General features: G+C 39.5%; 1 protein-coding gene across 3 annotated transcripts in view; it reads right to left on the minus strand.

The window, feature by feature from the left end:
- Positions 1 to 8,399: 8,399 nt before the first annotated feature.
- TSHZ3 (teashirt zinc finger homeobox 3) overlaps positions 8,400 to 25,135 on the minus strand; it is a 63,486-nt gene continuing 46,750 nt past the window's right edge. For all 3 annotated transcript variants that reach the window (XM_027697664.1, XM_027697666.1, XM_027697665.1), the window contains exon 2: positions 8,400 to 12,638. In XM_027697664.1, coding sequence (XP_027553465.1) covers positions 9,439 to 12,638 — 3,200 coding nt within the window. In that variant the 3' untranslated portion in view covers positions 8,400 to 9,438. The remainder of the gene's footprint in view (positions 12,639 to 25,135) is intronic.

Raw genomic sequence — 25,135 nt, forward strand, 5'->3', positions numbered from 1 at the left:
CAGAGCATTTCATTTTGAGGTCCTTGGTTATGTTGCTGCGTGTCTGACCAGCTTCAAAAAATCCCTGCTTGGCCACCAGACCTTCCCTGCCATTTGCAGGGCAGCCTGGGTGCCCAGCAGAGCATTCCTGTCCAGGGGACAGCCCTGTGGAGCAGGGGGGACGGGCAGGGCAGCAAACTCAGTGGTCTGGCACTGGGTGTCTCTGATGGCTTTGTGGCATTTGTCATCCTCAGTGAAACAGCCTCTTCGGGGGGAGATCTGAGCAGGTCGGCAAGAAAACACAGCGAGAGGCCCATGGCAGGGCTTTGGGAGGAGGGCAGGAGGACAAAGTGACAGCAGAGCAGAGAGGAGTGTGCCAGGCTCCAGCTGCGTCCAGCAGGAGAGGGGTTAAAGCAGCTTTCAGAGTGCAGGAACCAGGCTAAGAGGGAGTATTACATGTGCCGAGAGTGTTTCTATGGGATCAGAACTGTTTACAGTCTAATGTGCCTGCACCTGTGGGTTGGTGTGGTTTTGCCTGCTGTTCAGTGCTTCCTGAGAAGCTGCTAATATACCGTAGCTGATGAGACCGCTGTTTTGATCTCTCCCTCCTTGGAATCTCTTCTAGAGCCTTTAATAAAAGCCCTATTAAGGAAGTACAAGTGGGTGCTTTGTGCTTCTTCAATACCTAATTTATATTTTTAACATTAAATACTCAAACACATGCTTTGAATTTGTGGGTTTTTTTTAGTTTGATAGTTTCTTGCTGGAGACTTACATACATTTTCTATCACATAATTTCTTACTTTCTTTTGGGGTTTTGCATGTTCTTGTACACTGCCCAAATCTTATGTTGAAATAAAAAGGCATACCAAAGTCCTGTCATTCAAATTATTGATGGTAACTAGTCTGTCTGGGGGTGATGGTTGTATTAAAACATTTATCACATAAAAAAGAAGCATATGGCATTTACAGAATCTGGGCCAACAAAGAAGGAAAGGGTCATGTTCACTCCCAAAACAGGAGCAAAGCATCTCCTGAGGGTTATACATGGATTCAGTTCAGAGAGAGCTGGAGAATGTCATATATTTTGAAATCATGAGGGGTATGAAATCAGCATAAGTTACAGCTGCCCTTAGGTGCTTTCTTTTGAGTGGTCAGTGCCACAATCACTCAGCAGAGCACATTGATCTCACTGACTTTGGCAGAATTATAGAGGGTCTGTTTGCATGAACCATTGCAGAACAATTTATCTGATGTATTAATCATCTCTTAGATAAGAGTATCTGGACTGTAGATTTTTCTTGTAACCCAGTTTTCCTCCCATGCTCTTTTGTTGTTGTTGAGTTTTCACATGAAATTTTAAAATGCCATTTTTGGGGGGTTTGTTAACGCTTAGGATCCCGGGGTCCATTTTGGAGCACTGTGAAGTGCAAGCTACTGTGTCAGAGTGCTCTGTAGCCTTCAGAGAGGATGGAGAAATGCCAGTCCCTATTTCCACTTTTGACAGCAGCTCTGGTTTGGAAATTGATTTGTCTTCATAGTGGAAAATAAAAACCAAGACCCTATTTTTCCTTCACCTTCAAAATGCATGTGTAAGAGGCAAAAAGTGAGCATTTTATTGGAGATTGGGAGAATTAGCATAATTTATAGGGTTGATGTGGCTATTTTACCTACTTCTAGTAATACCCCTGTGAGACTGTGTCTATGCTGCTAGTATGATAACTCAGGTAAGTTTACGTGTGGTGAAGGCAGCATCCCAGCCACCTTGAGGATTTGGTTTCCCTGCCATGCAGAGGGCAAGCCCTGTTTGTCTCAGCTGGGCTGTGCCCTCTGGGGACCCTCTTCATACCCACAGCCTGCAGGAGAGGACTTTCTCAGTCACACCCACCTCCCTCCCCACAGCCAGTATGAACCACTGTGGGTCAGCTTTTCTTGTCCCCAGCACCCAGGGAGCAATGAAATACATTTTGCAGAATTTCTCCATCTGTTCTGCCCTTCTCTGCAGCTCCCTGACATTGCATGCTCAACTTCCCGGCACAGTAAATGGGAATTAATGCAGAGAAGTCCATGGCTGGCCCTGACTGGCCAGTCCCTGCCCTCCAGTGTTAATCTGCTGCTGCTCTTCTGATCTGCCCTCTGCAACACAGCATTAGAGATGGAGATGAACACTGCAACCCCTGGTTAAGCTTTGCTTCCCAATCACCAGTGCACCCCGATAATGACTTTAAAATACAGTCGTTTTTTTAACGCCAGTAATTTCCAGAGACATTTAACTGGGGAGCCCACTCTTCTGAACTCCTCTAAACACGATGAATTCATGTTTTAGTGCAAGCCAGAGTGCACACAGAAAACGTTCAGCTGTTCAGAGGTACAAAACCCAGTAATCTTAGCCTGAAACAATTGTACTGAACTGAAGCACTACTCCTCTTTTCTAGATCTACTTTTAAGATCCCTGTCAAAACAGCCCTTCAAACACATTTGATTGGGTTGGGGCTCATCACGCTGTCACCAACTCACTTTTCATTAGGCTGTTGCTCTCTGTTAGCCTAGCCAAGCAGAAGAACTCAAACACATGCACAAATTAAATCGACATCCAAACTCCACCAATATACAAAGCAATTTAAATGATATTCATTAGAGCGATGACAAGTCCTGATGAGGCTTTCAGGAGCGGAGTCCTTCAGCTTCTGCCGACTCGGTTTCATGGTCACTGAGGCGGAACTGCAGTGACTGTACCTCCAGTTTAGAGGAAAAAAAAGCCAAGAATATGACTCCGCTTCCTGACACACCTACCTCATTCTCCCTCTCTGCACAGGTTTACAGCTGAGCACAGCTTCCAGGCTTTTTTTACAGTTCTTCCCAGGCTTTATATTGCACACACGCTTTAGCAAATCCCCTTCCTTTCCCCGCCACCTACAAATGTGCCAATTAAAAAGAATTCCATTTTCAAGTAATTTCATTTCACTTGGCTAGAAAGGTCACTAACTCACAACTATGATGGCTATAAACATGTCCCCAGCTTCCTACCATGCAAGAATGAATTTGATATGTTGAAGCTTAATAAAGAAGTATTTTTCATTGTTAATTTATACTGAAGTTTAAAAGTTACCCTCTCTCCATTTATATTTTTGATATTAAAAAAAAAAAAAAAAAGAAAGATGGACACTATCTTCTCCACAGGGAGTGGAATGGGGCTGACAGGTCTAATATAGGCTTTTCCACAGTGCCAAATCATTTGAAATTCATTTCCCTTGTGACCCAAGTCCTTACCTCAGGCATCAAGAGGTAAGTCATCAGAAAATTAGCTCACTATTTGGTTACAAAGTCCACTATGCTGCTTGCAAAATTTAAGTGTACGGAGGAAGAAAGGCACGTCTTCACCCTACTGTGACACCAGGGGGTGATGTGGGGGGCACACCATCATTTCAACTTAGGTAAGGAAGACATCACTGTTAGCTGTGAGCTCCACCACCCACCCCAGCCCCTGGCCAGGGAACGGGGCCGGGTCTGGCCCTGCCATTTTTAACTTCTTATTTCTTGCTCTGCAACACCCTTTTTTATGTCTTGAAACAGGCCAAGAATTTTAAAAGCATGATATACAGAAAACGTCTTGTTATATTGTAACTCAAAAATTCCTTTTCTTGGCATAGCTGCCTTGGGTTGTAATTTTTAATTTTCCTTTTTAAGCACTCCTACAATGAAAAGACAGGCACGGTGCTACACAAGTATGATTTGCAGTTGTGTATTTTCATTTCAATAAAGGTTATATATATATGAACTTGATGAGTGGTCTGGACAAATCCATCTATCCCAAAAAGTCTATCTGATTTTAATTCTCTTAAAAATTACTTAACCAGAAGTGTATTTTTCAAGCTATAAATAAGGCAAAGTGAACCAAGCAACAGCTGCTGAGGAAGTTTGTGTGTCCCACATATATGGTGTAATATACTGATGAAAAACAAACAAACCAACTGCTACCCCAACACGTAAGCTGGATATTAAGTATAAAGGCAGATTGTTTTTACACAGAAAAAAATAATTCTATGTACCACTACTGCTGTATTTGTGCAAGTACTAGATAATGAACACAGTGCTAGTAAATCTGTCATCTTTTTCATGCTGAACATTTAGTTAAAATTATTGCCCCAAACCAAGGCCTGAGAACAGATTGTAACCTCACCGATTAGTCCAGTGCTTTCAGACATGTATAATGATGTGTTAATACATAATTCTGCTCCCTTCTGCAAATGACCCTGATTCTTTCTTCCTTCACTGGTAAAAGATTGACTTCTTATGCAAATACCCTTCAATGACTGCTGTGATATTATAGTCTTAAACATATACAAGCTTTTCATTATTACAGGGTAATTACTGAAAACTCAACAAAATTCACTGCTACCACACCCCGACCAACAGAGCTACTTTCATATTCCGAGATGCTTGTAGGATAATTATTTCTTGTTCTCTCATTTACCTACAGCAGGTCAAGCAAGGGCTGGAAGGCACATCTTGGCATACAGTCCCAGGAGAAGAGAATTTACTCAGGGTTTTTTTCCTGGAGATTGTATGTATTTACTAGTGATACTCAAGGGAGTTACACATTTGTGTTTCTACTGCTAAAACAGTAACTGTCCAGACAAGTATTGAGAGCTCTTTCATCCTTGGCTAACAGGACAGTCCAGTGACTTTTTAAAAGTTGGGTAATCTTCAAATAATTTTTTTTCTACTTTCCTTGATAAATTCTAGTTTTATGACTGTTCCCTGTATTTCAGCTCTGTGGAGCAGTGTGGATAACAGACCACCTAGCAAAGCTCCAACATGTTCTTGTAACAAAAAGTTACCCAAACAAAACAGGCAGCAATGAATGTAATAATTTGATATTTTTCTAGGAAATATATAAGGCTCTCTGGAGGCGTATTTTAAAATACAAAATTTATTAATTAAATTTAGCTTTATTACGAGTCATCTCTGTTCCACTTGCACCACAGTTCATTTTTTTCTGTTGCAGCTGAAATAAGAACTTGCAAAATTAAAGAAGGTTCTTCCCTTCAATACATGCCAGTATTTTTTTAAATCTCAAAGTATAGCCAAATTTTTTTGCTGTCATAACATGCAGAGTCATATTGTGTTTAGCTTTATATAGCAAGATATGTAGCCATATTTAAATGCAACAGATAATTTCCATATTGATAACACTAATCTGCCTTGGTTTGGATAAAAAATTGCACATCGTGTTTACCGCAAAAGCAACGGCATAATTAAAACAATATACTTTCAATTTTAATACAAAAATAAAATATAATGAAGATTCTAGAAATATTTTGATTTCAGACACAGTTCCTTACACTAGAAGTCATATTTCAGCTAATTATAGATTTCTTACTCACTAAAACTTAAAGATACATTCCCTGATATTTTTTTTTTTTTTTTGCTAAATGTTGACTCCAGTGAACAGCTCTCTAAGATCTGGCATATTGATTTCTTGTTGTGAAGTGAGCTGTTCAAGCTCCATTTAAGATTTTCATCTTGCATGTAGCCCTGAGCACATCATAGCACCATAAATTAGTTAAATTGCACATTTATCACAAATGTTATTTTAAGATACTGCGTAAATGTGATGGCTGGAAGATATACAGTATGCTGCAACAAGCCACTACTTGGGTGGGGTTAGACCAGGGTCACCTTTATACACCTGTGATTTAAAGCTCTTCCCACCCCATCACAATTTCATTTTAAACTTCTTTCTTGAGGCATTTTGTTTTCTCTTGCACTCGATCTGCATAATTCTAAATAAAATATCAAATGCGAAGCAAAAGTCAGAACTCAGATGCATATTTTAAAATCCTGTATCCATACCTTCATGTTTGTCTAATAGGAAAAAAATTATCTTAACATATCTAGGTTGGTGATTTGGTTACCACTAATAGTTACCATGCCAATATACATATCAGTGTATGGATGAAAAGAAGATTATTCTAGTTCACTGATTCCCTAAATTTTTATAATGTTAAAGCACATTGGTATGCCAGTCCTGGAGGTTCTGAAATGCAAGCTGAACTTTATTTTAATAAAATTGGGACATGCAGATCCCGACTAGCCATTCATTTGCAAAGTTTCCGGTGTATTTTAAGAAATGGATTAAAAAGGTGCACACTAACAGATATGGCTGCTCCCTGAATTTGTACCCGGTACATCTCCTCACTGCACCTTCAGAACTAGGTAAATCAGGCCCAGGAGCAGACTTTTACCAGATTAGGGCAGTTGCATCAGACCCCTTGCCTGTATTTTAAGAGCAAGTAGAAGGAACACTGCAGAAGACTCTGCAGTCTCTTGCTTTTACTCCCTCCCGTGTCCCAGATAACAGTATTGCGTACAGAGTTTTTAGCATTACTATTATAAGTCAATGGTGCATCTTAAAAATACATTGATTGACAATATATGCAATAATCTGCCAGTCTCCTTATGTGTGAATTTCTGGTTTGCAACCAAATACTATATTTAAGCTGTTATAATTTTCAAAGGAGGAATTCTCTGCTGCAGAGGTAAAAAGTTTGGCTGCGTTTACACTGAGATCATCTATTTGTGAAAAACGTGGACAGCCACCCTGGAGGCTTCACAAAAGGCTTCAGCCAGCCAGGCTGCCTCCCCTGGCTAAGTGAGGGGGACTCCTGGGATGGTACAGTCAACCAGTAAAACAGCATGCTGTGATTTTATTGCTGGAATTTGAGCTGAGGCCATAAGCACTGACACACAAATGACCTTAATATCAGTTACAACTGCGAGCCAAAAGAGGAGGAAAAAACCCAAAGCCTAATCCCGTTCACTTGGTCCACTTGGCAGTATTTGCTGTAGAATGAACAGAACACTCCAATACAGTTTTGAGGCATGGTACTGGCCTTTACACTTACAGAGGAAGACGGCAAAACAGAAAGAAAGATGGAAAGACAAAAAAATCCCAAAGATTTCATTACTTGCTTACTGCAAGACAGTGGATTTTTTTTTTAAAAAAGGAAACTCTGTACATTTGACATTCAGAGACTATTTTTACACATGATGCTTAAGTGCTGCAATGGTGGTTTTGGTTCCCCTGTAACCATCTCCAGACTCTGAGTTCACCTGACTGGCAAAAGACATTATTTACATGCATAGTAATAAAGGTGTTTGGAGACGCAAATTATTTTCAATGGTTTTGATGGGATGACCTGTCAACACCACTAAAAGTCTGTCATTATCATATAAATGCTCCTGTTTGTTTGTGTTTCTTTGGCATGTGTTTCTTCATCTTCCTTGCCCCTCTCTGCCTGCTGGGAATGTTGTCCAGCAGCAAGTAGGGCCCTAAGAGGATTCATTTCAAAACCACAAAGTTCAAGTCACTGGTCTCAGGTTCCTACTCCTGTCATTTGAAAATGCTGAGTAGCCGGGAAGGGATTTTCTAAGCTGTGAAACACGCACCGTTGCAGACTCTGCTCAACGCATTTGGAGGAAAGCAGGTGAGCAGCAGCATCTCCCTGGCTCTGAATTCAGCACAGCAAAGCACCTCTTTGCTTTGCCACGTGCTGCTGATAAACCCCCTCTTCACAGCCAGCCTTACCTGATGTTTAAAGAGGAGTTATAATGCTCGTTTATCTTTTCTGGGGGGAAAAAAAAAATCCTGTTAATGCAGCCTTTGAATAAGTGCTACCCTGCTCTTGAAATGCTAAAGTTCACTAAAACTCCAGTGATTTATGTGCAGCTTTTGACTGCCAGCACCTGGCAGATGAAGAAACCTACTCAAGCTTCAGTCATAAACAGATAGCATACAATTTAATTTTAATGTGCTCGTTAGTCGTAGCACATTTCAGACATAATTGTGAACGCAACACAAAATTATAGCAAAAAGACAATTTTAATGCTGCTGTAGAAAAAAAGGTTATATGAAGAGTCATATAATGGTGCTTCATTGTCAACAACAAAACAGGGCACAGAGTGCATTACAGTGTCTGTGCTGTTTACATGCCAATATTTTATACATAGATTCTCATATGGTGTCAGCTGTCAGTTACTTCTGCAAATTAACTGCCAAAAATGGAGACGAACAGAATCACTTAGTGTGCTGGTAACCACGGGTTACCTTTCATATGCCTAAAGATAAAGCTGCAGTATGGAATCTTGGGAGAATAATTAGGCAGAACAAAACAGAAAGTTACCAATTGAAATAAAAAGGCATTCTACAATAGGAAATAACAACCAAGAGCGCTTATAAATAAGTAAAAGAGGTTATATCACAGAATGCCTCATAACTTTTTAAGCAAAGTATTACAGTACAAACATTTTAAAGGCTTTATCAATGTTTAGGAAATACAGTACAAGTTTTTCAAATAGATTTAACCCTTTGAGCACTGAGTTTATTTTGAATTTTCTCTTTTTTATTTTATTTTTATTTTTTTTACTAATAAATACCTTTAAAAGTCATGTTGTGCAAAACAGTTAGAATGCATGCCAGGAATGCAGTCCGTGGCTTCTGTTTCTTCAGACAGTTTAAAAAAAAAACCAAAACAAAATAAAAATGAAAAAACAAACAAATGATAGCAACACTAATAAATATGTATAATTTAAACATGAACCTCTCTTAATATAGATGTACTGTATAGCAAAACAAAGCAAAACATACTTTGCTTTAAGAATAATGTTTCTGAATACTTTATAAATGCTATCTGTGGTATCTTTTATCACATAATTTACAATGTTTGGATGTTAAAGGAAAAACCATTAGATCTAAAAAAAATGAAATATACACTATACATAGGTACGGTTTATACCTGGGACTTATCAGGTACAAACCCCACTGTTGCTAAAAATGCTGAAGAAAAAGAAAATGGCATTAATCACAATCACATTTTCCATAAGAGATTTTGAAATCTATACAATATATACATCTATGTTTCAATGTGAAAATTATATTTTTAAATTTCAAGGTGTGAGACACCTCTGCATAAATGGAGGTTCATATTAGTAATCGGAACTAAGCTGGTAAGGGTTTAAAAAAAAACATATCCATACATTTTTACCAAATTAATGCAAAAGTGCTTCAAAGTACTCAGAGGGCTAAAGATTATAGGGTGAGAAATACCAGCACACTTAGGTCACATGAAAAAGTGCACCAGAATTAGTTATAAATGCTTAATTAAACTGTCTGTTAATGCATGCAGCTTGATGCATCAGAGGGATGCACAGCAACTAAATCCAATTTACACAAAGTTCCAAACACTTACCACTGCATTTTAACCTTCATATTTTACCAGTAACAACAGCTGATTATGCACCTCTATTTAAACACTGTACAGTTATACAAAACAGTTCATCCCAGAGCGACTCTGGAGTTAAAATAAGAACATGTGCCAAGAACTAAATAGTAGCTTTAAGGCGTCTTTGACAGTTTTCCTCAAAGCAAATTACAGTTATTTTAATCAAAAGCAAACGCTACTGCTTCTCTAACTCCGAAACATACAGAAGATGATCCTCTGGTGACTTCCCATGTGTTTTACTAAGATGAAGTTTAACAGCATGCTTGCTTGCAAAAGTCCTGTTGCAAAGTTTGCACTGATAAGAAGTTCCGATATCTTCCTCTGGAGAGGACGTCACCAGTTTTTCAGATGGTGACTTTGCTTGTGCTATCTGATTGTTAATCTGTTCACTGGACAGTTTGGACAAGTCTCTTAACCTGAAACCCAGATGAGATTCAAGATGACTGATATAAGTTGAAGGAGTTCTGATCTGTGAAGCACAGTCATTACAAAAGAACACTGGGTGCCCAGTGTCCAAATTTTTAAGGAACTTAGTTCCCCCCGTCCTTCGGAGCTGGTATTTCACATTGGCCAGCCAGTGGCTAATTGTGGTCATTGAAAGTCCCGTAAACCTGGAAATGTGCATTCTTTCTTGAGGGCTCAAGTCTGACATGATGTATTTCCCCTCTGAAGTCTGCCGTAAACTGGCTGCAAACTGGGCCTGCAATATGAGCAAGTGCTGAGGGTTCCAGTTAGACTGACGTCCCTTCCTTTTCTGAGCTGGTGTACTCTCTTCTGGTTCCTCTATTGTGGTACCATCAATGTCAGATTTCTCAGATATGCTGGAAGGTGTGGAAGATTTTGATGTGTGACTTTCTGTCAGGTTCTTCAGCATATCAGATATATCTGACAAGGCATTCTCGCGTAGCGGCGAGTTTGACATGAATGACACGACTGCAGATGTCTTTGCTGTTGTCACTGTAGATGAAGAAGATGCAGAAGACGTCGATGTGGATGACAAAAGCGCTGAACCCAAAGAGCAGCTTTTGTCACTCTTGCCTTTCGTCAAATCTATGGGTTGGTCATTGTTGACATGATAAAAATAACGGTCTAAGTGGTCTGATTTTTTGGACTGTAGAGGTGGGGTGGCCACCGCGGCCTTTTCTGCCAAACTGTTGCTCATTTTAAAAAGCATGCTCATTGGATCCAAAGCGGGCAAAGATGGCTTTGCTGCCTTCCCAAGGTGAATATTCATGACAGATTGCAGTGCACTTAATGGGTTTACAAATGGCTGTTCAGGAGGGTGATCAGTGATGATAGCTGTGCTGCTACTTAAAGAACCTACAATGGACTTAACAGGCTCTTTCCCATTCTCCACAGGTTCTACAGTTGGACTATCCTTGCAACCATCTCTCTGAGGAACTGGGCTGTTCTGCTGGCTTTTAAAGCCACCATCATTGGAGGATTCCATCTTAAGGGGTTCACTGACTTCACTGCTGCACGGTGAAGGCGTCGCACGCTTCAGTGGAGAAAGCTTTCCTTCAGGCTCCTTCATTTTTTCCTCCACTTTAGCCACCTTCTCAGTGACCTTCTTTACCAGTTCTTCCATGGCATGGAAGTTTGTTTTTGGCACAGGTGAGGTCTGACTGCTTGGTGGAGACACCAAGGGCTGGCTTTTAGTTGGTGATACCAGTTCATTGTTCCCAAACATAGGTTTCAATGGTGTACTCTTCCCAGATGAACCCAATGACAGCTTCATCATATTAGGCAGCTGGTAGGCAGCGTGAATGCTGGGGTAGCCACCCCAGCTTGGTGTGCCATTCTGGGCTTTGTTTATAGCTGATGTAACTGTGTTTTCTAAAGACTTCAATATATCTAATCCCCCCTTAGGGCTTTCTTCTAGGTCATTTTCAGTCAAGTAATGGTATTTTGAGGAGATATCATACTTCTCCTCATCTTCACTTGACTTCTCTTTGTCTTTCATTTTGTCATCGGCAATGACTCTTTCTTTTTCTACTTCTTTTTTAATCTCAACATTTAACTTAGGGGAAACACTAGAAGGTGTGTTGGAAGGAGACGTAAAGGTGGTGGCAGCTAGTGGCACAGACTGGACTTTCTCATCTACTAAGGACGTTATTGTTGGCGTTGCTGGGGCTTCTATAATTGGCTTCCCTTTTTTCATGGCAGAGTTAGTGACTTTAATAAAATGTCCTGTCACCATCATGTGAGCCGTGAGTTCCTGCAGAGTGTCATGGGAACTTCCGCACTCCATGCACTTCAGAATTTGGGATTTCCTCGCCTCAAAGTGCCAGGCATAGCTGGCACCGTTCTGGTGACCGTAGCGATTATTTGGCGTAATGTAAGGGTTAGAATTCTTTTGAAGTGCATCGTTGGTATCTGAGATTGTTGCTTTTGGCGTCCCACCCGTGGAGTCTGGAGAACTTGGAAGATCAAGCTCCAGTGATGCTTTCTTTCTAGTAGCTGGGATAATTTTTGCTGCTACAGGTGTAACAGGTTCCTTCAGAGGCACTTTTTGGTAGTGTTTTGTTTTGATCATATGAACACTCAAATCCTGAAGAGATTCAAATGAATGACCACAGTACATACACTTTAACACTTTCTGGGCATCTTCTTTCCCTTCCATTTCAAGCAAAGAACGTTTACGAGGTTTCGACCATCTTTTGGGGTTATTGTTATCCGTTTCATGGTTGTCATCTCGATAATGTCCTGTTTCATTCATGTGCACTGTTAATTCTACTAAAGTGTCGTAGGCAGCACTGCAGTCTTTACAGCGGAATTTACTGGCTCCAGTAAATATAGAGCCATAAAGCTTACTGCTCTGTCTGTACAGCTGAACTGTGCTAAAAAGACTGGGTTCAGGAAGAATTCTGCTCTGAGAAACTTGCTGCAGTGTTTTGGCCATAGCAGTCTGGTGCCAGTCAAAGCTGCCACTTCCACAACTGCTGCTGCTGCTGCTGCTACTGCTGCTGCTACCGTTGTTTTTTTCTGAAATTGGCTGGTGAAGGTTCAAGTTGAGATTGGACCAGTAGGAATTGGAGAGGAAGTTATTATATACTGCTTTCATTTGTTCTAAACTGTCAGATACTGTAGAGTCTTCCAGTGGTATCGACACCTCCTTGCTCTCTTCCTCGTTTTTAATAGAGCTGCTCTCAAAGTCTGCCATGCGGTCACTTGTCTCACTGATGTGAGACTCACTGTCCATTTCATGGCTAGAAAATTCAGCTGCTGGAGAGTTTTGGTAGCTTTGGCAGTTCTTACTGAAGTCTTTTTCTGGACATGCATATTTTGCTGAAGGCTCCCCATCAACTGCATTTTCGTCAGGTTCCACATCTTCCTCCACCAGTGCTGCTGCTTTTAGTTCGTCTGAAACGTAGGCTATTATGAAGAGAAAAAAATATAAGTTAGTTTCTGCTCATCATACTTTTGCTTTAGCCAAAGAAGTGTACTTATTTGTAAAATTAAACAGTTAAAATTTAGTGTTTCTTCAGAGCAAGAAAAAAATCTGCTCTTCAAACATAATTTGCCACCTTATTCTTCTCAAGGGGCAACAGCTTGAAATTAAAACTAAATTTGAAATTAATGAAGCACATTCTGGAGGTGGCATTCATTTCTAAAGTAATAAATTACTTGTATCAACCTCAGAGACAGCAGTTCCTGTCTGTCAATTAATATGTCTTATGCTTCTCCTACCCCTAATGCATTTCTTAACAGACAGATTCACAATTTAAATTAAGCAAGCATTTTTTGCTCATTACAGTCTTGAGACTCAATCCTTAATAAATATAGAGCATAACAAACATCAAAAATTTCTACAAAGTAAAAAAATGCCCAGTTAAAACAATTTTTAAAATTAGATATTTTTTAAGCTATCATTATTAGTAGTGTTGTATTTTAGAGGAAAGGGTTAAAAGCAGGTGACACAACCTTTTGAAACAACTCAGAGCAATTTGAGGTGTTCATTAGAGGTGCAACAAATGTCCCATTCCCATTTAAACATGCCTTTCTCAACAAGAAAACCCATGCAGAATTATTTCAGGAGCTAGTTCAAGAAAATTGGTATGCTGTACTCATTCTTGCTGTATAAATATATACAAGACCTTCCAGTGGACCTTACAAATGTCAAAGTGTTTGCTCTTTAGACTACTTTGTCAATATTTACTCAGCATAAGCTACACGGACACCCAACAGGGATCCTGTCTCTTTTTCCCCCTCAAGTAATGCAACTGGTGATGTAAATCTAAGATACTCCTCTTGAATAGGATAGTTGGGAACTGACAGTAAACAATTTTTTTTTCCATGGTGCTTCTGTGCTTCTATTCTACATATACTAAGTCTACCTAAGTTTTTCCTTTAGGCAAGAAAACTATGGAAACACTAAAAGAAGTATCATTAACTAATCAAAATTATCTATTTATACATAATGCATTAATTTGCAGGAAAGCAAAAATAGTATATGACTATATTAAGTGAAATTTAAAATCTCTCACAATTATAAACTTTGGAAAAAATCTCATTTTCAGCAGACTCTATGGTTGAAGACACTTGACTTTTGACCTTCTCTGCAACACATCTGGAAAGTGTAGGGTATTTGTATCTTAACCACGTTGAACAATCTACAGCTTGTTTATAGAGGCAATAGTGCAGAGAAGACACCAGTTTATACCCCAAAAGGACCTACTTTAGGCAACAGACTGAAAAATGTAGAACACTACAGTAAGTATCACATACACAGTATTAAACCTTACAAACTTCTTTCAGGGAAAATATGTTTAAATGTTATCAGAAAACCACAAGAGACCAAACAACTGTTAAAGTGACAATGAAATCAGGCTTTTAGTTTCACATGGAGTGTTTCTTCGTTTGGTTAGGTAATACAAAGTATTCACTACTGTTCTTTCACATGGATGGATGGTAGCAAATCTTCCTCCAAGCATGTAAAGTTATAAGCTGATCTTCAGAATGGAAGCTAAACCTTTGAAAGCACAAACATATCACACAAGAGCAACACATAATAATGATTAAATATTTCAGTTCAGATAATTTCAATTCAGAAAATTCATGCAGCCAGGGTCCTATTTTTAACATTTGGGAGGACATAGTTTGAAAGAATTATGTTAAAAAAATTTATCATAAGATGCTTCAAAGATGCTGATACGAAGATCAGACTTTAACAACAAGTACACATAGCCTAATGAAACAGAGCTGAGCTGTTTTACTGTATCTTATGCTTTTTCAAAATATTTTGAAAAAATATTATTATTTTATGTTACAGACATGCTGGCAATTGGTAGTAACGTTCAGCATCTCTCCTGCAAGTATTTGCAATAAAATCACTACACAGAATCTAAAAAGATGGATTTTCAGACCTTTAGCAAAGGAGACCAAAGCAGTTCAAATTACTCTCTAAAGCTGAAAAAATTTATATAACTACTAATAATGTTCAAACAACTGACTGTCAACTGCCTCTCTCTCAACCACACCATATCCTAGTGATGTGGATAAGGAAGGATGAAAGGAAGGAATGACAGCATGAAACCTACGATCTGGAAGGAAACGTACCCGTTTTCTAGTCCACCTTGTGGAAACAGATTTTCTTTTACACCTTGTATTCCTTTGCCTCTGTTTTGAAACTGAATAATTTCCTTTTCACCAAGTAAAGAAGACACAAGGTTATCACCACACTGCCTGCATTACAGCGACCTCATTCACACCTGCAGGCTGAGGCAGCACACCAAGGCACTATAACTGTACCTGCCTTTTGCTCATTTTGTCTACTGAGCACCAGGCTGAGTGTGTGCCACCCACTCCCACCACCACATCACATACCAAAGCCATGGGCTTTGTCCCTCCACACCATGGAAAACCCTCCTGGGAACCAGTGCTCACCAACACAAACTGAGGGCACAGAACCAAGCCCCTAATTAGTGTGTTATTCTTTACATTTTTATTTCTCTTACTGCTGAAGTCTTATGAATTTTGTTTGAACTTAAACACTTGTCACATTCACAGCTTTTTTAGAGAGTGACTTTTACATTAGGGAAAACCTCCAGCATGCGGCTCATTTAAATGTAAATCTATTTACCTTTCATGCTTTCTTTGCCCTTTTCACCAACTATCAAGCATATTTGCGTGTTAACCAGGAGCTGCCTCCTCTATAGCTGTTCTCCTTCCTAAGCTCAAGTTGTGAAGCCAACTTGTGACATCAGTCTTTGATCCAGAAATGCAGGAAATGAGGCAAAAATGACAGTGTGGAATTTAACCCGACAATCTGCAACTTTGATAAACTGACAGTTTGAACAACTCCTTCTGCTCCTTCCCCTGCACAAAGGAGAGGAGGGATGAAACCTGGTCTAGTGAAAGGTGTCCCTGCCCACAGCAGGGATCATCTTTAATGTCCCTTCCAACCCAGGCCATTGCGTGATTCTATGATTCCTCAACGAGAGAGTTGAATACCTTCATAACTGAGCTATCAACTGTGAACCATCACTGCCCAAATGCAGGAGATGAGGATGCTCAAGGAAATATCTTAGCCTAGGACTTAAACCACCATCCTAATCTGGAGTTTATGTCAGTAGCTTCTAATTTCTTATTTCAAGGGCTGGTCTCCTAATCCCTTGCCTTCATGGCAACATAAGGCAACTCAACAGGTTCTGGACCAGCCTGCAATGCAGCCTTGGGGCACACTCACAGGTTCTGCAATGCCACTACAGGTAACTTTATGGTGGCTGTCATGTTTCCTCCTCAGAAAACCCACTTAAATTGTTCCCAGCATGTGGACAGAAGAGCAGGGACTGTGGGATTTGGTGCAGGTACCCATGGAAAGGAACCCATTTGCAACCAAGGGAAGCCCTGATCCCTCCCTGCCCCACCAGACCTTGCTCAGGCACAAGAAATGGTCTGTATTCTGAGCAGAGATGAAGGTAAGAGCTTCACTGCATCAGAAATAAGGACAAGGAGGCCTGTATCAGAGAATTTTCTTCTTTGGTTAAGTACCTACAGGAAGAGCAAAGAGACCATGAAAGCAGAGAATAAAAACAGCAGGAGATGGTAAAAAGGTTTTCCACTGAGATTCACTGCCTGGTAGAAAGCCTGTCTTTAAGGAGCACTGTCTCCAGCCCATCCTTACACAGCCATTTCCCTATTATTATTATTTAAAAAAAAAAAAAGACAAAAGACTTGTAGTTTAATACTTTTCAAGTGTAGAGTAAATGTTTGAACTGCAGGGCATCTATAAAACTGTTCTTCAGTGCCTCAACAGCAAAGTCAGAGGGGAAAAGAAAACAACTTTAAAGGCAAGTCTAATGGCAGAAGAAGTTAATAAGAGTGGAAATAAAAGAAATTAGGTGGTTCTGGGTTTTGTTTTCCCAGAGTAAGAGACAAAAAAAAAAAAAATCACAGTTCTCAAAAACTGTTTAGTTTACATCTCACAGGGCACCACAACCCAAAGGAAATTGCCTGCAAGTTGAGCAATGGTGTCACTGTGACATAATATTTAACAAAAAAAAAAAATGGAAAGCCACAGCCTGGTGTGGCCCTCAGTGTCTGGGGAAGATGAGGATATCAAAGGGGTTCAGAAACATTTTGCAGGTGCAGCTGCAGAGAGATTGAGAACAAATGGGTCTCTCATTAATATTTGTTATAATTATTAACTAAACTGCTAGGTAATAATGAAATTAACACATTTGATATCAATACATAACAGTAAGCTGTGGTATAATGCAATTCATTTCCACACAAGAGGGAATTACCTTCATAACTGAGCTATGGATCATTTCTTTGCCAGTGGAAATAAATTGTGATCCATCACTGCCCAAAATGATCTACATATTGTATAGACAGTAATAAACTCATATACCTGGCTCTACACAGACACCAGGGATCTACTCTACAAGAGCAGAGAAATATCACCAGTCCACTGTGGTTCTGGAGCAGAGGAAGGGCACGTGCAGCCAAACCAGCTGGGACTGCTGATGTCCCAAGCAATGAGGTGCCCACCAGCACCACAGCTACTGCCTCGACCCCCAACTGCCAGAGTTCCCCTTCAGCAGAAACAGGACAAACATCCCGTGGTTTTCATCCCCTCCATGGCAACATCCATCTAGTGACAGGGTCAGACACACACCACCTTGAGTTTGTTTGGAAATAGAGACCACAGCGTTAAAGGCGTATTTTACTGTTCTCCAAAAACCAATTAATTGCACAATTCTTCCCTTATTTCCTGAAAAATGCATCTGAGACCATATATTTTGGCTTGGATCTATCCAAATATTTCATTTTGATACTTATGAAATTTCTTGGTTTAATTATGTTTTTTTGCCAAGAATGTTTCTTTTCTTTTAATTAGCTTACTGGGGTATATTTAAACTAGTATATATGCTCTTTGCTTGAAAAAGTAACAAAACATTCCAATATTCTTCTCACACAAAAAATGCTTAACTGCAAAAGTTTATCAAAAACACTCAGCTCCTTGGAAATATTTTGGCTTTAACCAAACAGCTTTTATTAAAAAAAAATTAATCAGCTTTATTATTTATTTATGCATCATTTCAAATCATCATGTCATACTAAGCGTTATCTCCCAAACCATCTGATTTTGAGTGGATTGTGAAAAAAAAAAAAATCTTCTCAACTCTTAAAAACCTGAGCCCCATGTACATTTCACACTTGAAAAAGGAGAACAGCAGAACAGGACTGGGAGCAGGAACTCTCCCAATGCTTAAAGGATGAATATTATATTACCACTAAAAAAAAACAACAGGGAAAAAGGATCATAACAGATCATAAAGTGGAGCAGTGAGTAGGACTCCGCCAGAGAAACTCCCTCTGCATCCTGACCCTGTTCCCCACACCACGCCACAGCGCAAGAGGTGGCTCCTGCCACCGCCAGTGCTGCTGGCAGGGCACAGCCTTTTCCTAAATATCTGTCCTATTCAGTTTTAAATCAGACACCAGCCACCTAAGAAATAACCAGAATATTTTTTAAAGATTTCAGAGTCCCCAGTTTTGGTGGGACTATGTGGAGTTAATAGGGGGCTCAGTCCCAACACCAGCCCACAGAGGAACAGCAGCACAGATCTGACTGTACCAATGAACCTTACTTACAAAATTAATGAACAGAGGCAAGAGAAAACCAGCTCAGTGGATGGAGTCAATCAAAGACCTAATGCAAATGAAGGCATATAAAAGAGTTATATTAGTCTGTTAGAAAACACCCACTCCGCAGGCCTTCCACTTACAGGAAGAAAGGCAAACATTTCACCCACAACTTGAGCTATTTCTATCCCGAGACTGACTGATAATTCCCATGTAACTGAAATTGTATTTGAGACTTCACTCCTTGGCAGAGATGTTCACATATTCCTCATTAGGCAGTTGGAATGGGAGGAAGGAGTGACTGCCCTGTTTACAAGAGTGGCAAATGACAACAGTCTCTAAACGGGCATTGCAATACTGATTACCCAGCACCTTGACAGGGACATGATTCCTGTTAGAAAGGTCAAAGGTTCTGTTTCATAGAGGCAGGACTGTCTATTACGGGAGAGAAATGTTATTTCCAAGTGGAGAGGTCAGCACTTCTCTCGCACATCGGCTGAAGTCCCTGGTACCTCGCACCGGAGTACGAGCCTACTGCAAGACGGATTGTTCTGCCCACTGGCAAGGTCAAGAATATTAATTTTGAACATGTTAATTTGATGTGATGTGCATGATTAATGCTTGTTTAGCTGGATTTTTTTTGTATGTTGATAAATCCACAGCCTTTTCATGCCAGTAAGAGTGTAGTGTTAAGTCACTGGGAAGCAGTGTGGATGGATGTGACATAGGATGCCAATCTAATAGGTGGCTATCATTAGGCACTAAAAACTTTGAATTGTACTTGTGTTTGTTCCTTCATGAAAATACTGCAGTCTGCCACAGAGAGCTCAGAAATAGGCCAGAGGAAGCCAGCCAGCTGCTCTGATTCAGCATCCTAGACTGGTACTACATTTGGAGAGATTTCAGTGCTCAAATCAACTGTACGTGTTAAGAGTTGAGAATTACATGGACAAGAATAGACAGTGAAGAGACGATAACAAGGAACAGGTTTATATGTCATTAAAGTGTGGACCACCTAAACACAGAACAAAGCAAGTCCACATCAGGCACCTTTTCCTCATGTCACTGTATTTCAAACTCCCCTGGGTTTTGTGCACTTTAAAGGCAGGTACAGGACTCAGAGCTCCTATTCACTTTGGACTTTAGGCTACCACATCAAAAGTGTCATATAGGCCACCCACGAATGAAAAGAAAATACATTCAAAAACTGCTACTAATTCTGATAAGGGAGGCATTCATTTTTCTGAAATCAAATACAGTTTAGATGTTTCTTAAATGAGAGAGTGCAAACCTCACCTTTATGTATTACCTCTTTCGCTAAATATACACCTGAAAAAACAGGATACTCTAATATGAAATGATGGCTTAGAAACAACTTGGCACTATTAGACAGCACGACTTAACTGAGGTGTTCAAGAGCTTCAATGACTGCTTCATTTTTCACAACAACCCTGCGGAAGAAACATTCTTATCCACAGCTAATAGCTGAAAACCTGGAAATCCAAAAAAGTTATAAGTTAATTGTCTAGTGCTAGACAAGAAGACAAGTAAAGGAGCCTGTTACTTCTGTAGGTTAATATATACAATTCAGCTATTTACACAAAACATGAGAAGATGAGTTAAGTCTGTGTTTCTGTTCCTATGCTGCTTCACAATGTGTTTATGTGAATACAATATAATTGAAAATAATTGTCAGTTTTCAGTTTAAACAATTATTAAGGGGAGAATATCTGGTGAAATACCCACAGGTGTATGTACTGTGCACAACCCAGAGCCTGTGGTTACAAATCTCCTCTGAGCCAAGCTGCTGGGATCCAACAAATGCTGATCCTGCAGTCTGCCAAGAAACTTCTTTTCACAATGGAGAAAATAGGGAAGATTTTTGAAGTATTGTCACAACTCTCCTCCAAAGAGCTTTCTGCCCTCAGTACAAAGCAGGACTCAGGTATGCTCTACCAGAACCGTGCTGGAGAAGGAACATGATGGATCATGCCTCTCTCCTCCAAAACTGCACTCTGCCTTGATTTCTCCCTGGGGCCCAAACTCCTTGAATTCAACCTGCTGAGCAGGGTTTTTTCTAAAATCTGCTCGAATTATCCACCCATGAAACATAACACCACTTCTTTCTGATGTGGAGAGCAGCACCTGATCCCATCACACTGCAGTGTGCTCTTCCACGGGTAGGGCTGCATGAGGATTGGTCTAAGATGTCTTACTTGAAGAGTTCATCTGCCACCTTCTGCAAGAAGTCTTTGACAAGAAGGGATCCAAACATCAAAAAACTTTAGCTGACAACCAAGGTCGAAGTTATTCCCATGTATAATGAATATAATCCTATAGATTTTTAAAGAGGCTTCCCTCAGGTGTCATTATTGTACAGTCAGGCGTGAATGACATGTTTATGAGAAACTTCACAAGAGTAAGACTTCAGAGACTGGCCAGGAAAAACAGATTTTTAAGGGTTTTGACCTAAATTTTCAGTCACACATACACAATGCAGCTGACTTCTAAAAGGACCACAGCTGTAGAGAAGCTGGGGAACAGTTCATGTCCCACTGTGTGTGCCCACAGTTGATTACCAGAAGCAATTCAGGGTGACAGTGGAGTGGAAGGGCTGAGAAACATTATGGACTCCCATGATGACAGAAGGACCTTCCTTGCTATGATATTTTGCGGAATCCATCTCCTTCCCCCTTTTCACTCTGGGGGAATAGAGATTTGAACAGCCCCTATGGGCATATGCCTGGAATTTCTGGCTGATCCTGCTGAAAAAGGAGAAAGAAACCTCCCTGGCCTCCCTGTCACCACATAAACAGCACCATTAGGACGAAACCAAATGAGGAACAGGCACTGTGAGCATTCACTGGTGATTCTCAACTGCTGCTCAGTTTGAGTCAGTTCAGGGTCTTCTGTTCTCATTTCATCAACATTCACATAATACCGTCCTTCTCCTCCCCTCCCCATCCCTCCACCTTCCCAGGGAAAGGATGCCCTTCCTCCAAGTACACCAAAGTTACAAATGACCATCATTCCAAGGAGCATTCCTCACTATCCAGGGGGTGGTTAAGGGTCAGCTACCCAGCCACAAAGGGGAAACACCGCCAGGGACTGGGTAACCAGTAACAAACTGGTGAAGTAAACAGTTCACAGGCAGCCCCAAAGACTCAAAACTTTCACCTAAATTTGATAAATACAATTAGCATGTGCGTTAGTAACAGGAAAAAAAACCCACCAACATTTGCTGTATAAATTATTCAACACAAATAAATGCGATCCACTCTAAGTAAGACAAAAGTCGCTTTTCTGTGGCTTCCAAGACAGTTTCTTGGTGTGAAGTACTACAGACTTGCTGGAGATTCCCACTCCATGCAAGCACAAATGACAGTGGAAAATAAAAGTTCATCAGCAGAGAAAACAGCTTCACATTACACTTTGACCCTAATTGTTTTCTGGACTCTCTAGAATTTTTCTAAGCACAAAATTACTATTTCCTTAAATGGACAAAAATATTTACCAGAATCCTCAAATTAAAAAAAAAAAATGGTTTGGGTTTTTTTGTTTTTTCTTAAATAAAAGTCACTGTCAACATTTTGCTAAGACAAAGCCAAATTCTCTCTATGAATTGGTACCAAAACACAGAGACACAATCTCTGCTTGATACCAGCCATTTGGGTGGCATCTTTTAATCACTGAAAAGCACACAGGGCATTCCACAGACTAATACAAGATTTGCAGCCAACTCCAGGATAAGCAGGCATGAGCATAAAAGTTCTCAATATGGCTCTAATAGCCCTTAATTATTATAATCCTTCACTGAGCAAACAGATGTTGTGAGGGAACTTCAGTTTCTTCAAATGGAGTAATCAAACTATTCTGCTTCTGTCCTGCCTCTTCTCAGTAAATGCTTTATATAGTTGAGTGGAAATAGCAAATGTAGTGACAAAGTGACCATTTAATTGTTACAGAAATGTGTTTCTGAACAAAAGTGATGCTGTCATTTCTCTTCATCCACATTTCTCAGAGTCTTCTGATTATGGTTTAGCCTTGTTTTAGACCAAGATAAAATCTTACACCTTATTTCCTGTAATCTTCTCACATATTTGGTTGCTCCTAATCTGTCCACATCTTACAAGTTCTACAGTAACTAGAATCTGGTGTTGTATTTGTGTTAAGCTATACCAATATTAACACACATCCTTGGGGCAGTTGCCTTCACTGTGAAGTTTTTAAAAATCAAGTTTCCACCTAAAATGTTTCAATATATAACAGTGAGTCATTCTACTTGGCAATTTATTTGCAAATGATCATGGCTGCTTAAGACATTCAAAATGTACCAAAAGACCTTCAGCCTGATCCTTCATTTTTCTTGCAAACTTGCTACTCCTATTGAAGCCCTTTATACAGTAGTTTCAATAGCTATTTTGGTTGCAGTGCCTCCTTACAATAAACTCCATACATCTGTATGAATGGTATAGTAGAAATCCAAATGATTTCAATCACAATTTCAGCTATTGTGAACTTGTGCTTATAATGAAGTTCCTCTATTATAAAAGGAGTTCACTGTGGGCCAACAAAGCTTTGTGTTCTTTCACAGTTGTTATTCAACCCTCACTTAAGAAAAACAACTATTGACTGCAATATGAATCTTAGGACCTGAAGAAAGCAGAGATTCTAAGGATTACCTCTACATGATGGCCCCAGCTCGTTTTGTATGTATAGCAAAAAGAAGCACTGAATATTCATTTCACTCATTTGCTAAGTATACTAATATACACTTTTGTAAATGAGTCTCTATCTAGCACTAGCTACTGAACCGAAGGGTATTTGAATAGGTGGGGTTTGCTATAATACCACACTAAGATAATGTGCTGGAAACAAATGGTTCACTGATTCCTGAATAGAAAATTTGCTGGAAAACCCTGAGAACTAGAAGACGAGGGGGAGGGGATTAAAATGTCGCTTCAGAGCCACCAACCAAACTCCTGTCATTTTTAAAAGATGTTCCTGTGGCACAGTATGAATAGTTTATAGCCATGATTGTGAACATTCAATGTCATATAAGAAAAGACACTTGTCAAGAGCCTTTCCCTTACAAGCACCCTCGTCATGACCTGTGTTAATGAAGTTAATTGAATTTAAGATCAATAATGGTTAATTATTGCAATTTGACATTCTGAGATAAATGGCTTTAAGACAGAGAAATGTGTGTGTATGTGAATTCTCTCCAAAGAAGGTGAACACATTACAGCCTAAGAGGGATCACACAGTCCTTCCATTGATCCTGGTACAATCTGATCGACCTAATCCTCTGATGAATGTGGGCTTTTCACAGCTACAAGTAAATGTTCTACAAGACTACTCTAACCCTTGTCACTGACCAAATCTATATGAGCTGTACACTAGAAATCTATTGAGATAGATTAAAGAACTGCTGTAGAAACAAGAGATGCTTCAATAAAGATGAAGGTTTATTATATTGACTATTAATGTTACATGCAGTATGTAATTATGAATGCTTATGGATCATAAGAGTTTAATTTTGGTCACTCAGATGTAAATGATCATAACTGAATAATAGTATTAAATTAAAAAAATAACAGATTAAAAAAAAACCAACAATCATGTTGAATTTGATGACTTAGAGTGAATGCTCAATAAGAGAGAGATTTTAAAATCATCCTTGAAATGTGCTCACAGAGAGGTATTTATTTCATAGAGTCACTCATCAACCTACTCCATTTAGGGGGTTTTTAAGTTTACTTTCACAATAGTTCCTCAACAGGAAGACATTTTTCAAACGTGTTAGCAATGATATTCTTACATGCATACCGAACAAGTTAAATGACCACTTACAAGATTTATAATGACAAAGTAAATGTCAAGGAAAAAGTATTACTGATTGCAGAGCACTGACAATAAAAAGCCGCTGAAGAGTTCTGTCAAAATGTAAGATTATGCAAAAACACTATTGAGAACACTGCTAATCATCTGCTCTTGTCAATTACTTGAAGGGTATCTGACAGCATATTTACATTAAACACATTTCAGTAGCAAAATCCTTAATGCTGTATCAGAATATTTTCATTATCATTAGAAATCCTTTAAAAGTCCTTTTGCAGCAGAGCATTATAATAGCAATGATGTAATATCTATCTCTCTATCAGGTAGGGGTATCTATTTTATGCTATTACAGCTACATAACATTTGAAATAATATATCTGAAGACTAAATATACATGTAAGATGGCAATCTCCGTGTTCCTGTACCCAACGTAGATATTTTCAAGTAACAGCTTTGCAAGAGTCTTGAACTAAGTGCAAACGGATGATCTATCTTTGTCTGGCCATTCTTTTAGCCTTTTACTCCTCGTGTGACTGTACTTTATTATGGCAAAAGACATTATCAAGCAGACATTTCTTCTAAATCTTTGACTGTGACTTGCATTTCAGCTGCTTTAAGAGGAGTCACATTAACTACCAATACCTTTCACCTGCCAGACAAACTTATTTTAGTTATGACTACCTTGTACTTTATGGAACCCTTCCTCCAAAATAGAGAAATAAATGAAATGTAGTGAAAATGAAATGTTGATCCTTTCCATGCTTCAGCAGGCGTTACTAAAAAAGCATACATAACCCTGTTTGATGTGTAAAACAGTAAGCATGCATAAAAATGGACAGAGCAGAAGCGTGAGCTGCCTTTCAGAAGGAATTCATTTGGGTTTAGAGGAAAAAGAAGGCAAATAAGCCCAAATCATGACTTGTGGGATCAATTTATGG

The sequence above is a fragment of the Neopelma chrysocephalum genome, unplaced genomic scaffold (genome assembly GCF_003984885.1).
Source record: "Neopelma chrysocephalum unplaced genomic scaffold, ASM398488v2 Primary Assembly neopelma1_121, whole genome shotgun sequence".
Taxonomy (NCBI): domain Eukaryota; kingdom Metazoa; phylum Chordata; class Aves; order Passeriformes; family Pipridae; genus Neopelma; species Neopelma chrysocephalum.